Source organism: Azolla caroliniana, unplaced genomic scaffold (assembly GCF_043228905.1).
Source record: "Azolla caroliniana isolate FFs.n. ecotype wild unplaced genomic scaffold, voAzoCaro1.0.p SCAF_11, whole genome shotgun sequence".
NCBI classification, from domain to species: Eukaryota; Viridiplantae; Streptophyta; class Polypodiopsida; order Salviniales; family Salviniaceae; genus Azolla; species Azolla caroliniana.
The window spans coordinates 15,342,216-15,357,317 of record NW_028230446.1 but is presented as its reverse complement, the minus strand read 5'-3'; the positions used below and the strand labels follow the sequence as shown (position 1 = coordinate 15,357,317).

Genomic DNA, 15,102 nt, shown 5'->3' with positions numbered 1-15,102 from the left:
AGTATCTAGGTTGTCAACGAAAAGGACGTGAGTAAGAAGGTCAAATGGAGACATCATTCATAATTGTGCATTACATTATTCTGGAAATGATCTTAGTCATATTCTGGAAATCAATGCCTTTTTAATTTACTGAAATTAAGGCTGATTTCCCACTCATTGGAGTTGACAATGGGCAAATGATATTGCCCTTTCTTGTCTGGTTTATAATACATCCTGTCTTGTTTCAAGAACTCTTGATATTGGGCTGAATTACAAGTACGTGGCCTTAAAGACCTTATGTAATATAAATCTTTCTAGTGAATTCTAGTGTACAATTTTGGCTGGTATCTGACACATTTTGGCTGCAAAACATGAGAAAGAAAAAAACGTAAGTTTGTAAAACATCTCTTAACATAGATGTATTACAATCATAAGGCAGATGAAATATCTCATCCATATGCTTGAGTTGACTATAAAAACTGCATTCGCACTTTCAAGTAAGACTCCCATACATATTCAGGCCTTTTAGTATCATGGAAATGTTTTTAACACCTTTCAAGTAAGTGAGGTTGAGGCTGAATTGAGGGTGGGTTTTCACTTGCATCCCACTTGTACTTTTCTTAATACTGGTCTCCATCCCATGGACACAGACAATTTACTGAATCATGTAAATTTCTTGTGTTCCCTCTTTCATTTTGTTTTGTTATGCTTTTAATTGACCAATATCAGATTTGCCAACGGATTGCCCACCACCGCAACAATTGGTATCAGAGCCATGGCAAATGCATAGTTCCACTTGGTGCCTTTGATGGGAAGATCAACTTCCATATTTTGCAGCAACGTACTGCCAAAGATGTGTGGGTACGACAGGGTCTATATACAGCTTTATTTGATGTAAAACCCCAACACATAGGAAATGATGTTTGGAATGCATGGCAAATGAAGATAGTGAGCATAACGCAGTTCACTCTTACTCAAGAAATCAGATTCAAAGCTTCTCTTGCGGAGCTGTGGGAGAAGCTGGGGAGCCTGTTTTACATGTCATACCCTTTGATGAATAGGTTCTACTTGAAGAAAGAGTTGTTTGCGTTGAAGTCTCCAATTCACATGAACAAGTGCATCACTCAAAACTACTTCGTGTTGAGATTAAAATGTACAAAGAAGATCAAGCCATTATTTTGTTGGCTTCTTTGACAAACTGTTATGTGACTTTGATGACCATGTCACTTGTATGCACTTCTTAGTGTTATGATCAAAACTGACAGAAAGATCAAGCCATTATTAAGTTGGCTTCTTTGGCAAATCATACTTGACTTTGATGACAATGTCATTTGTCAGGATACAAACTTTGACAATTGATGAAGTCATAACAGACCTTCTAGAGACGGAAAATCAAACAGCCAAGAAGTTTGTCTCAAACCGAAAGTCTTGTTGTGAAAGAAAATAACAAGATGAAATTAAGGCATGGTAGAAGTAAATCTTCTGGGCAAAATGGCCCAAGCAATTGATCCCAAGAGTCACGTCAGATGTCGCAACATTGCTGTCATAAGAAAAGACATACCAGACAATTCTGTCACAAATTGAAAAGAGACTTTGAAGAGAAGTAGAATCAAAAGGAAACAAAAACAAAGCCGATAAAGATGAAATTGTTAGTATATTCTTGGCATCATGGAATGGAGAATATCTGCCATATTCATGGATGCTTGCCTCAGGATGCACATATCATGTGTCCCAACCAGGAATGGATTTGTTGCAGCTTTGCAATGTTAGAACATGTTGGGAAAAACTGGTCCCTCCGGATGGGAAGGACATAAGTCAAATGAGAGTGAGAACAAGCCGAATCGGTCTATAGCAACTCGGCCGAGGCCGAAAAATCGACCGATTTCCAATTCGGTCGAGGCCGATAATCGAATGATAGTCGATTCAGCTAATAGCCGAATGGGTCAAAGCCGACTCGGGGCTATATTTGTAAATAGCTCATATTGTGTATGAGTATTAATACACCTAGGCAAATCATTGTGATTGTTATTGAACAATTGTTGCTGTTGATATAGACAGAGAGTAGTAGAGTATATCTCTGTGTGCGTAACCGTTATCAGACAAAGATGAGCTCAAGGTTGTTGCCTTAGTGTCTCCTGTTGTATTCCTTCCTACTATAGTGATATTTTGGAGTTTGTGGACTCCCGTGGTTTTTCCATCTCAGGGTTTTCCACGCTAAAATCTTGTGTCTTTGTGCTTTCTTTCTTTTGTCTGTTGTGTACTGTTGTCGTGTTCTCTGTGTCTCTCATTTGCACGTGTTGACCGGTTGTGGCTGGCTACATATTTATAACAGAACATTGGACATATTTTCCCCAGTTGAAGAAAATTTTGAATTCATCGGGAACTTCAGATTCTCTGGGCTGTGGTTCCTTAGCAAAAGGCAGTTTGCAAAAAAATCTCAAAAGGAGCTTTCCTTTGAGATGAAGGTTGACAAAATCAGAAACCTGCAGAGTCTGTTAAGAAATATTGTTTTTTAAGAGGAACCTTCTTCTCATGTAAAAAGTGATCTGTGTGTTTCCTTTCTCCGGTTGTGACATATATGTATATTCTTGAGAATAAGCGTGTTTTTCTCATTTTTCAATATGGTATCAGAGCCTAGATCCGCCCCTATGCCAAACCCTAGATCTTCCCCTCTGCCAAACCCTAGATCTGCCCCTCTGCTGGTGTAACAGTGAACGGAACAGAATTGAAAAGAAGATGGATGAGGTGTTGTCAAAATTGAACGAGGATCAGGTGAAAACATTGGTGAAATACATGCAGCAGGCTGAGATTGTAGCGTTTGGAGGTGTGACAAGAACACAACCACCACCTCGCCTTCCAGAATATGGAGGACGTGGACAAACTAGAGGTCGCGGTTGTGGGGGGCGAAGAGGCGGAAGAAGAGGTCACCAAGCAAACCTGATGGTAGCAGAAGAGGAGGACAGAGCTAAGATGATGTTCACCGAAGAGGATCAAGCTCTCTTAGAAAAACCGAGGAGGAAGCAAAGAGCCGCATTCATGCAAAGGGGTAACGTTGCTACCTATGCTTATTCCGCCAAAGGTACTAGTAACACACATACTCTTGCCTCTACACCAGAATGCATAATTGATTCTGGTGCATCTAGGAATGTGACGGGTAATGCTACCAAGTTATCCTCGTATACTCACTTAGCAATATCAGAGAGCATTCAAACTGCTGACGGTACAACACAACCTGTAGTTGGTATAGGTACAATGAAATGTACCAACTCTATGACATTGTCTAATGTGTTGCATGCTCCTTCTTTCCCAGTAAACCTATTATCCATAAGTTCTATCATACTCCAACTAAAATGTGCTTCTTTTGATATTCCCAAGGTGACATTCCAAGAGAACGGGACAGGTCGGAGACTTGGGACTGGCACATGGCATAATGGACTATGGTATTTGGATCATGAAGGGCTGGATTCAGCATTAGCATCTATGGTAGAGGGAACAGATGTAAGGGGGTCTAAAATGAGTTGCGAGCGCTTGTTGATGCTTTATCACCATCGTATGGGACATACCTCTTATGGGGTTTTGAGTCGGGTGTATCCACACCTTTTTGAAAAAGCTGATAAATCGAAACTTGTTTGTGATGCATGTGAATTTGGTAAGCTTACTAAAAGCTCATATGTTAGTTCACGTCATAGGAGTCCCCATGCATTTGATGTTATACACTCTGATGTTTGGGGACCATGTTCCACAAGTTCTATTAATGGATATAGATATTTTGTCTCTTTCATTGACTGCTTCTCTCGTGTTACTTGGTTATATTTGATGAAAAATAAGAATAAAGTATTCACTTGCTTTAAAGATTTTCATAGAGCTGCTCAAACTCAATATGGTGCAGTAGTAAAGGTGTTGAGATCTGATAATGGAACAGAGTATGCTAACATTACGTTTAGGGCATACCTGTCAGATCAAGGAATACAACATCAAACGACATGCCCATATACACCGGCACAAAATGGAGCAGCAAAGAGGAAGAACAGACATCTTCTAGAGTTAACAAGAAGCATGATGATTTCTATGAATGTCCCAAAGCAGCTATGGGGACGGGCAGTTTTGATGGCTGCTGCATTGATCAATAGAATGCCCCCAAGAGTATTGGGGTGGAAGTCTCCCTGTGAGTTGTTGCAAGAAGATAACTCTGGGATCCTTCCTTTGAAGGTGTTTGGATGTGTGTGTTTTGTAAAGGACAGTAGAACATCTGTAGGAAAGCTTGATCCTAGAGCTGTGAAATGTGCATTTCTAGGATACTCTGCCACACAAAAGGGGTATGTTTGTTGGAGTTCAGTGGAGAAGAGTTTATTTGTGAGCATGGATGTGCATTTCCGAGAGCGGGAGCCATATTATAAACAAGAGGTAACTTCACCCTTTGATGACTTAGTTGAGACTGAAAATATGAGGGAAGGAGATAATGGTGAGATGTTGCTAAAAATAGGATCAATTCCTTTGTTGATCCCTACACCAGCTGAGAAACAAGTGAGCGTAGGAGATGAGGACGAAGGAAAAGAAGACGAGGAACCTGTATGTGTTGGGACTCAATCTGCGGGTGAGCTAAAGGTGTATACCCGAAGGAAGAGGCAAAAGGAAGGAAATATGAACGTCTACAATGTTACTTGTGCCATCAAGTCCCATGTCCCCACTTGCCTCGACTTCTGAAATACCTATAGAACTCCCAAACCCAGAAATCACAGGTGATATGATTTCCTCTCCTTCTCCTTTAGTGATTAGGAGGACCTCTCGCAGTAATGCAGGAGTCCCTCCTGATCTTTATGGTTTTCCTCATGATATTGCTCAGTTTATCTCTTATTCTAACATATCAGCTACACAGATCATTGCATCATTAGACTTTGTCACTTTACCCAAGTGTTGGCAGATTGCTAAAGAAGATCCAAAGTGGAAAGCAGCTATGCAAGAAGAACTTGGGGCTCTTGAGAAGAACAAAACTTGGGAGATTGTATCACTACCACCAAGAAAGAAGTCGGTTGGGTGCAAATGGGTATTTACAATTAAACAAACCCCAAAGGGCAAAATCGATCGTTACAAGGCATGATTAGTGGCTAAGGGATATAGTCAGACATATGGCATTGATTATGATGAGACTTTTGCACCTGTAGTGAAGATGAGCACTGTTAGAACGCTTATTTCCTTGACAATAAATAAGGATTGGAAATTCCATCAATTAGATGTAAAAAATGCATTCCTTCATGGAGAGTTGATGGACGAAGTGTACATGGATATCCCCCCAGGTTTTGGTACAATTCAAACAGTAGGCAAGGTGTGCAAACTAAGGAAGTCGCTTTATGGACTGAAGCAATCTCCTTGAGCCTGGTTCGACAAGTTAAGAAGGGCTATGGTGGGTATGGGCTACCAGCAGATCAATGCGGACCATACTGTGTTTTTCCGACAACAAAAGGAGCATACTACATTACTTGCTGTGTATGTGGATGATATAATTATCACAAATAACAATGAAGGAGAAATTGCCCAACTGAAGGTACAACTAGGTAAAGAGTTTGAGGTGAAAAATCTAGGGTTGCTACGATACTTTCTTGGAATTGAGGTAGCTCGTGGCGCAGAAGTTGTTCTATCTCAGCGAAAATATGTATTAGATCTTCTTACAGAAACTGGAATGTTGGGTTGTAGGCCTGTAGATTAAGATAATTGAACTTGCAGGAGAGAAAGTTGATCGTGAAAGGTATCAAAGATTGGTAGGTCGGCTGATTTATTTGACTCACACTTGTCCAGATATTTCATTTGCAGTAAGTGTGGTAAGTCGCAACATGCATGATCCGAGGAAAGATCATATGGATGCAGTGTACCAGATTCTAAGATATCTCAAAGGTGCCCCAAGGAAGGGATTGATCTTTAGAAAACATAGTCATTTTGACATTGAGGGCTATTGTGATTCCGATTGGGCTATTTGTGCTGATGATAGGAAATCCACATCAGGATACTGCATGTATGTTGGGGGCAATCTGGTATCTTGGAAGAGTAAGAAACAGTCGGTAGTAGCAACTCAACAGCGGAGTTGCGGAGATGTTGTGACTGAGAACTCTCCTAGTAGAACTAAAGATGAATCAAGAAAATCAGATGAAGTTGTGGTGTGACAATAAGTCAGCAATCAGCATTGCCAACACGGTACAGCATTATAGGACCAAGCACATTGAAATCGACAGAATCTTTACCAAGGAGAAGATTGATAGTGGAATATTAAAATTGAGTCATGTTTCTACTGAAGATCAAGTAGCAGATTGTCTTATGAAACGACTTGGGCCAGTAAGTCTTTCTAGATTGTGTGACAAGATGGGCTTAGTGGATTTCTTTCACCCATCTTAAGGGGGAGTGTTGAGAATGATTAAAGTTATAGCCAACCAGCTAGCCAACCCCAACGGCCAGATCTTGGCCTTTAAGAGGAACCTTCCTCTCATGTAAAAAGTGATCTGTGTGTTTCCTTTCTCCGGTTGTGACATATATGTATATTCTTGAGAATAAGGGTGTTTTCTCATTTTTCAATAAGCACCTGCCAAAAGGAGAGACAGGATGCAAATTGGAGTTCTCCAAATTTTGCATTATAGGAGAGCAGAAAACAGTAAGTTCTGGCACTTTGACCAGCATCAGCAAAGATCTTCTTGATTATGTCCATACTGATGTGTGGGAACTCTCTCCAACATAGAAGTTCTATTTATTTTATCTGATTTGCTGACATGATCGCTCTAAGAAGGTTTGGGTGAACAAAACTGCAACATTTCCAAACAAATAAAAGGCTGAGATTGAAAACCAGACAACCAGAAAATTGAAGTACAAAAAAGTGATGATGGATGGAACAAAAAAAACTGTCTAGAATTCTGCAAGAATAAAGATATCACTCGGCATCTGAAAGAGAATCAACATAAACACTATTTATCAGGTCAAGGAAAATGCTCAGTTTCTCCGAAAGAATGGATAAAGAGAGAGGAAAGTGATAACCTTACTTATAAGAGTTTCTTTTCTGGAAGTTTATAACATACATCAACAAGATCATTAAATTTTAACCCCCCGAGCATACAAAACCAAAACTAAAAGAAAATGACACAGATTGAGAACCAGATCTTGTGGACCTGATGTCCCCTGCAGAGGAATATGCATCATATCTGTTATGCTTAATTAAGAAGTCAGTATGCATATATTCACACTACTAAAACCTGGATGACAGATCCTTCTTAGTATTAGTACTAATCAAACCTCAAACTCATGAACGAGAGGGAATTGCAAAGAGGAATGGCAGAAACAAGAATATGAAGAATGGCACATATGAGGATGTACCTAGATATGAGAGGGTGAAAAGTGCACCAACACTAAGAGAGTTGCCGAATCAGAATCGACGAAGGATGTCATCATTATCAATGGTGTACACAATGAAACCAACATGTTGCAGAAGAAGTTAATAACCAAACTGTTATGAGGATCATGCAATGAAGCCCAACCACTCAGGTGGAGTTCAAAAAGATGTGAACTCTACCAACAGGTCCAACACAGGACGAAGAAAAGCCTTACTCATTTGGCATCAGAAGAGAAAGACAGATATGATGAGATGTATTATCAGAGCATCTTTGAGATATTGCAACATCATTGCTTTCTCTCTATTCATTGATGAAGAAAGTCTGTCCCGTTTTGAAGAGATTGATCACTCGGGCACTAAACGTGATCAACAGCAATCGCAAAAGACATGGAATTATTGCGGAAGAATCAAACTTGGAAATAGGTGATTTTGCCCAAGGAAAAAAAAGATGGTTGTATGTAAATGGCTTAACTGGGAAAAAAAAAAGCTATCACAGAATATAAGCAACAGAAGTTTAAATCCTCATTAGGCAAAGAATATTGTCAGAAAGAAGATTAATATTGTCGACTGTAGCAGCAAATAAACTGGAGTTCAAACAATTAGATGTGAGCAAGGGGTACATGGAAAATTAGATCAATACTAGAGGGATTCAAAGAGCCTCAGAAAGGGCTAGTATGTAGGCGGAAGAAATCATTGTGCACCTTGAAACAATCGCCCTGGCAATGGCTCAAGCATTTTGACATGTTTACTATGGTATTTTGTGTGTATGATGTTGCATTTATCCTAGAAGATTGAATGATGAATCTTTCATTTATTTCACTCTTTATGTTGATGGCATGTTGATTGCTGTGAAGAGCAACCCTCACACCTCTAAAGTTAAAGAGCAGGTTAGAATGGTGAGTACAAGATGAATAATCTTGAACCACTAAAAATATCTTTGGTGTTGAGATTTAAACAGATAGAGAAAATATCAAGTTGTTCTCACTAAACAAAACTATGTGAAGAAAGCTCTAGAGAGGGTTAGTACGCTCAAGCTAAACTTGTAAAGATTGCATTAATTAGCTTCACATTTTTGTTTGCCTTTAGAACTTTGCCAACAGCCAAAGATGAGGTGGAATACATGGTTTGAGTGTCTTATGCAAATGCCATATTATACCGAATGTGCACAATTGGGTGTATGGCACCAAGAAATTTGTTTGTTAAAGGTCCGCAGTTGATAGAATGACAAGGCCAATTTGAAATTTCAAGCATTGCTTGAACTTATTGTGAATCACCTTATATTGAGAACAGGTGCAAACACTGCTCCCCGAGAAAAGGGTTTACATTTCCACAAAAAACATTGCTTATTATTGCCAATCACTTTATATTGAGAATCAGTGAAGAGCACCACTACTTGCTATTGAATTTATTGTGAATCACTCTTGGATAAGGCATAATCTTAAGCCAAGGTGGAGATTGTTAGTTAATACAACTAACACAGCTTCAGTTAAGTCAAATGTTTATGATAGAGGTGATGAATCCTTGCATGCTATTACATGTTAAGCAAGTGTCTATTGCATTTTCATAACATGCAATGGTTCACCGCTTGTAATTATCTTTGTGTATCTCAAAAAACGTAGGGAAATTACTGAACCACAATAAATTCCTCGTGACACCACATTCATTATGTTTTGTTTTGTTTTGCTTTGTTTTGTTTTGTTTTCATTTTCCAGAATCATGTTTGCCAACAGGATCGTGATTACCCACTTCCACTAGCACACAGATTAAGAAAAAGAAGCAATAACTAAGACTACACTCATAAACATCAAAACATTGCATATTAAGGAGTTTCATTAATTGTAATATTTTTCTGTGTAGGGCATTTCTTTTACGGTTCTTAATACTTATGTTTCTATACATAAGAGCAATCCAATTAATCACATGTTCTTTTCTCGAATAGGACATTCAAGAGTTGTTAGTATTTTACATTTCCATAAATAGTTAGTCCAATCAATCATGAGTTCTTATTTTAAAATAGGTCATTTTAAGCATAGCTCATACTTACATTTGTATACAAAGAGCCATTCTGATCAATCAATCCTCATTTGCATACAACTGTGTCCACGCTTTTGCTGTATTTCATAAAGTGCCCGACATAGTAAGTGCCATGTCAATTAATCATATGTGAGATCTTGTTTGCACTATGAAAAACCCTCTTTACCTGTTACAGTTGCATCACTCTCATTACTCTTCCAATGTTTTGCAATATCTTCAGAGAGTGGGTCATCCGGATTGGGAGCACTCAATAATGCTTGAATGCTAGCAAGAAATTCAGATATAAGTAAAAAATGGCAGTCAAAACCCAATTTTCCATGAGATAACCATTGAACATGAATAAGCAAACCTAAGTAAAAGTGTCGCAATCCGCAATGCTGGGCTCCATTTGTCCTTCAAAATGTCTAGGCATATGCGCCCCAACTGCAAAAACAAAAGCAACCATAAAAAGATGTGATATATTTGACAATGAAAGACATTATTTACACAACTTTGGGTTTAGAACTTACCTTGTCAATGTTGGGATGATAAATCTTTGTCAAAAAACGAACCTGAAAATTTTCCAATTCTTTATGAGAAATGAAGTATTGTAATATTAAAAACTTCAAAATGCCAAAATTATCTCTGAGACCAAAACTTGCATTAAAGTGAATCTTATAGAAGTCATGGACTATTTATTGGTTAATCAAATTATTCACATAAACAATAGAGCTAGCGTTTACCCCAAAATGCAACTATCACAAAAGAATTGCAGTTGACAATAATAAAGAATAAGATCAACCACACATATGAGACAGCCAGTAATTTTATCTAAATGGCTATCTATATATATAATTGTGAGATTCTACATATATGATGATGAACCTACATGTCCTAGACAACTGCTTCTCTTGACACTAAACATGATTCTCAAATGAAAATTTTAGCCAACCAAAAAGGCTATCTTAAACATCTCACCTTGGGCGCAACCATTGGATACTCCTCTGGTAGAAAAAGTTCCAATTTAAACACACCACCTAGATTAAACATAAATGCCTATGTGTGAGATAATAAAGTAATTCCAAAAAATAATTACTAGAATTTTCAACATTTTGCTTGTGCATGAGATATATAATATATCATGGGAAAAAATCTCTAGTTTCTGGATCCTCAGAATTCGGTTTTATAGCACGCATAAAGGATCAATTAAAATTTCTAATCTCCCATTGACTTTTCAGAAGCTTTTAAGTTACATTTACTTTTCAACGGGTTTCTAGAATAATGTCCCAGCTAACTTATACAGAACTTTCTGGAATAATTTTAAATGAAAAATGGAATGTTAGGTTTGGACCTTTGGAGTTCCTTAGAATGTTCATGCAATTGATTTGTCATTGATACTTCGGATTGTCTTGTACCTCACTAGATGTCTCTGAGATATTTTTCTTGCCATAACTTTGACTTTCCTACGAGAAGCTTCTAGATCGACTTTGACTTTGACTTTAAAAGGTAATGTATCATTTATCATTATCGATTTTGCCATGAATTAGATTGCAACCCATGAATGGCATTGAGTTAAAAATATATTCATTTATTAAATTGAAAATTACTAGAAGGAAAATGTGGTCGATCTCAAAATTGCTGGATTTTTTCTGCCTTCAAGTTAAAAATGAAAAGACGATTTTCAAAAGACAGCTATCCGGAAAGAAAGAAAGAAGGATGTGGAGTATACCTTCATAAGGGGATTGCGCGGGTCCCATAATCATGACATTAAAGTAGCGCACGTTTTCCTCTGAAGGAGAACCACTGATACCAGGTTCTGAAAAGATCCAAGAAAATACATATATGTATATATACATAAAACTGTTGTAAGAAGTTGGTGCAATGAGAAATATGGCTAGTATTCACAAGTTCCACCATGAACATCTATTGTATGAACTTAATGCAACGAGACATATAGCTAATATTCACATGTTCTCACCAAGACGCAAAAGATCCAAGAGAAAGAAAATACAATAAAAAAAACTTATTGTATGGACTTCAATAGAATGCATTTTTTGGATGATGTATGGATAGCATTCAAAAGTACTGGATAGGATCTGAAAGATCTGTCGGAAAACAAAGTGCAAACATTGTGATGACAGATTGCCATTCCCCACAACTTTTGACTATGATTTGAATGGCCTGAGATAAATTTCAAAACAACCTGTTGTAAGCAACAAGGAACTGATTGACCTAAGAAGAAGGATCAGAAATATCATAAGAACTGAAGAAAATGCAAATGTGAAATCACAGCAAAAGTTTTTCTATCATTCATGAGTAGAGTAAGAACTTAACAAAATGTAAATGATGGGTGGAAATAGTTTGCTAGTGTTTCTCCACTAAAGAAATGAGAGCATGAGAGTATAGAAAGCTATTGTAAGAGCTTAGATTTCACACACAAAATAAGAGTTAAAATCAATTATTCATTCAAGAATTCGTTACCAATGTTAGAAACTTAAATTTCGCGATAAGGGAAAACGAAATTATGAACAAATTAAAGGAATGAATAAATCTTTAAATACCTGGTTTGTTCAGAAGCTCCCAAGTTTCCTGCCAGAAAGGAAAAGGAAGAGTTTTAATCGGATAGAGAATAGACTTGCGAATCCATTTTTTACAGGAAAGCTTTACTAATTAGATAGAAATATAACACTTTGTCAGTAGAAAATTCCCTTAAGATCGATGAACGCATATTGACATAAGAAAGGTCTCATTTTCAGAGAGAAGAAAAGCTTTTCTATTTGGAGAGAGATATAGAGCATAAAAGAACAAAAATTGCAATCTAATTTTCTTGCGAGAATGATCCCTTCTATGAAACTGTAGAGCAAATGGAACGGCAGGACGGGTCATTTGTTATTGAGATTGAGGATTCAAATTTCACCTTGTGGATACGAGAAGTGAGCAAAGGGTTTGCAGACATATCTTCTTCCTTTTCCTCTGTTTTCTTCCTTCTAACCCTAATCCTTTCTTCTGTTTACTTCCTTCTAATTTATATATGATTTCCTCTATTCTAGTCTCTTTCTTCTTTCTGTCTTGAAGAAGGAAGGATCGCGAAGGCGAAGAAGCCATGGCGCATTTAAATATATACATACATATGTACATACATACAGGCTTATTATAATACATACAAAAACATAAAGGGGCATTTGGGGAAATAGAGAAAATCACACCAAAAGGGTATTTTAGGAAATAAATAAATTGTTGAGAGAGAGTCGATTGTTGGGGGGGGGGGGGGAAGGGGGCATTTGGGGAAATAGAGAAAACCTCACAAGAAGGGTATTCTAGGAAATAAGCAAATTGTTGAGAGAGAGAGAGAGATGGTCCTAGGGGGCCATGCATGGTTTTGACGTGGTGGATCTGTCCTCTGTCACTCTGGATATGTAGAAATATATCATGTTTATGGCCCCCAAAGGCCCCGTAAGACAATACACACATATCCATCTCGTTGGTCATGTATGCATGAGAGTCCGAATGTCCATGAAGTGTGCCGAAAGACCCTCCATCCTACCCCGCTAGATCCGGATCATTCATATGTGTAGCATGCTCTTGATGTCCATGAGGGTGGGCCAAAACAACCCTCGCCCTGCCTCCCCCCCCCCCCCCCAAGTTTATAGATCCACGTCACTCAAATGTAGCATGTTCTCGACTATAGCAAGACGAGTTAGAGTTGACTTACTCAACAAATGCCACCACATTTTCTCGTTGTACGCAGAAGTATATGTGTTGACTTTTAAAATTAATCCTTGGAATCTTCGAGTAAGCCCCTTGCTCCCTCTCTTATTTTGATGGATTGTCAATGAGCCATGTTGTTTGGTAGCCATCTTGAAACCCGATAGGTGATTCGTGTTTAAATAATCATATTGTGTGTAGGAGAAGGAAGGGTTGACATAAGAAAGGTTACGATGCCACGATATCGAATCAATGGGACAATGAGTCAGAAAGGTAATATGTATGAATGATTAGTATGACTTCCGATGTGACTCAGTGATGAGTCTTCCACACAACTTTTGAGAGATCTTTCAAGCAATTGACGTTTGTAGGAAAAACAAGGAAGTTCCAAAAATAAGGATTCAAATGCGACTAGAGAATTGGCCTTGATGCATTTGTGGATGTGATGGAGATGGATGCTCTTATGAAGAATGGTAAGGCATGCGTAATTGGGGTAGATGGTTGTTCACATGTTTCTTTCACAGTGGCAATTTATTGTATACCTTTGTATTGTACACCCAATATATGTCATTGTTGCACAAGCAAATCCATTGCTCAAGGGAAAAGTTCAAAAGTGGCGAATGAGTGATAGTCAACCAACTTGTTGAGCATTGTTGTTGCTTAAGTCAAGGACCTTTTGTAGGAGTTTCTCATGGAAAATGAGCTTCACTAATATTGTGTTTTTGGTATCCTTGCAAATCAATGTGTTGAGAGTTCATCATCAAATTTGATGATTTGGATGACAACAATATTAGGTTTTATATAAGGATTTAATCAAGCTCAATTTAACGTCTAGACTATCTCTGAAAACTTTTGATGGCACAATCAAATGTACTCCATTATTATAATTATTCTTTGTCGCAATACTAGTTTTTGTGCAGGACACGAGCTTTCTCATTCCTAAGGGGAAATATAAAAATTGTGCTCTCTAACCAAGCTCAACATAACGTGGTTAAACTTGAATACTTGGGATTCAACTAACAAATTTTAGGAGTTTGTGGGAAGGATACATGACATGGTACTTCTATCTTTAGAATAACCCAAGTTTCACAACTGGATTTTGCCATTGCAAATAGTTGCATGTTTTCAATATTGTTGTCAACATGTGGTAACCATTCTCGTGGTCACATGATATTGTTCTAAATGTATGTGATACCAATAATAAACATCGTGTTCATATATTTTTCTAAATGACGGAGCAACACACAATTTCCCATGATCATTGGCTACTTAAGAATCGGTACTAGAGAATGGTAACTCACAAGGGAGGCAATGGGTGTGCCATCATCACTAATTACATGTAATCTTGAAATTCTATAATTATGTCATAAATTTTCAACAAATGATTCATGAGTGTTTCCGAGTTAGCATGGATAATCGTGTGCTAAAAATTTATTTTGTGTACTCATTTCGACCATTACAAACTTTTCTTCTTGCCCATTTGGGTTATCAAATGCTCCAATCACACTTATGCTCCGTTTATAATGGCCACAATTGCATGTTTAGATTGTCTCTCGAGAGATTGGTGGTGGTTTTCTTGGACGGTATACTTGAGTATAGTAAAACAAAAGAATAACATACTAGGGAGTCCTTGATCCGTTAAGCGTATGACGGCTTCTAAGTGTGACTTTTTAATGCACAATTTCCATATTTCAAGACTAACGTAGCTACTGAGGGCATCAAGTTAAACCTCGTTTTGGTCAAAGTTATCTTCAAATGAATTTTAGGGCAATAATTTGAGTTGCAATTTTTCTAGGTCTTGTTGGATATTATCACAAATTTATCCATTATGTTGAAAATATCATAGTAAAGGCAAAGTAGTCATAAAATGACAAATATATTTGGTGACAAAAAAGTTTGTTGTACTTAAATAACAATCATTACAACAGGAAACAATGTGAAAGTCCTTTTGCAATAAATGCCATTTTACTGAATATGGGATACTAATTGCATTCTAGAGTAAAAAGTTTGATGAGGCCCAATATTATTGCTACATTCTA

General features: G+C 37.7%; 1 protein-coding gene across 6 annotated transcripts; it reads right to left on the bottom strand.

Annotated features, from left to right (window-relative positions):
- Window positions 1-152: 152 nt before the first annotated feature.
- Window positions 153-12,422, bottom strand: LOC147857960 (ubiquitin-conjugating enzyme E2 36-like). 6 transcript variants are annotated; one of them, XR_015530463.1, is made up of 10 exons: window positions 12,276-12,422; window positions 11,920-11,947; window positions 11,088-11,174; window positions 10,337-10,395; window positions 9,889-9,930; window positions 9,729-9,802; window positions 9,546-9,643; window positions 9,390-9,456; window positions 6,548-6,900; window positions 2,316-2,471 (listed from the first exon to the last, which is right to left on the bottom strand). XR_015530463.1 is itself a non-coding variant. In XM_087327178.1 (9 exons), exons 1-8 carry the CDS (start codon window positions 12,312-12,314, stop codon window positions 9,419-9,421), a joined length of 465 nt encoding a protein of 154 aa, XP_087183304.1. In that variant the 5' UTR covers window positions 12,315-12,422; the 3' UTR covers window positions 153-341; window positions 9,390-9,418. The 6 variants fall into 6 exon arrangements, 4 of the variants coding, with proteins under 4 accessions (XP_087183304.1, XP_087183307.1, XP_087183305.1 ...); XR_015530464.1 differs by having other exon boundaries at window positions 6,548-6,764; XM_087327178.1 differs by lacking the exons at window positions 2,316-2,471; window positions 6,548-6,900 and adding an exon at window positions 153-341.
- Between the last annotated feature and the right edge of the window lie 2,680 nt (window positions 12,423-15,102).

Bases quoted from the DNA above. Each gene is read 5' to 3' on its own strand.
- LOC147857960 (XM_087327178.1), bottom strand. From the start codon at position 12,314: ATGTCTGCAAACCCTTTGCTCACTTCTCGTATCCACAAG. The intron at 11,948-12,275 runs GTGAAATTTGAA...CCTTTCTGGCAG, and splicing joins TCACTTCTCGTATCCACAAG to GAAACTTGGGAGCTTCTGAA. The intron at 9,931-10,336 runs GTGAGATGTTTA...GAAAATTTTCAG, and splicing joins ATCCAATGGTTGCGCCCAAG to GTTCGTTTTTTGACAAAGAT.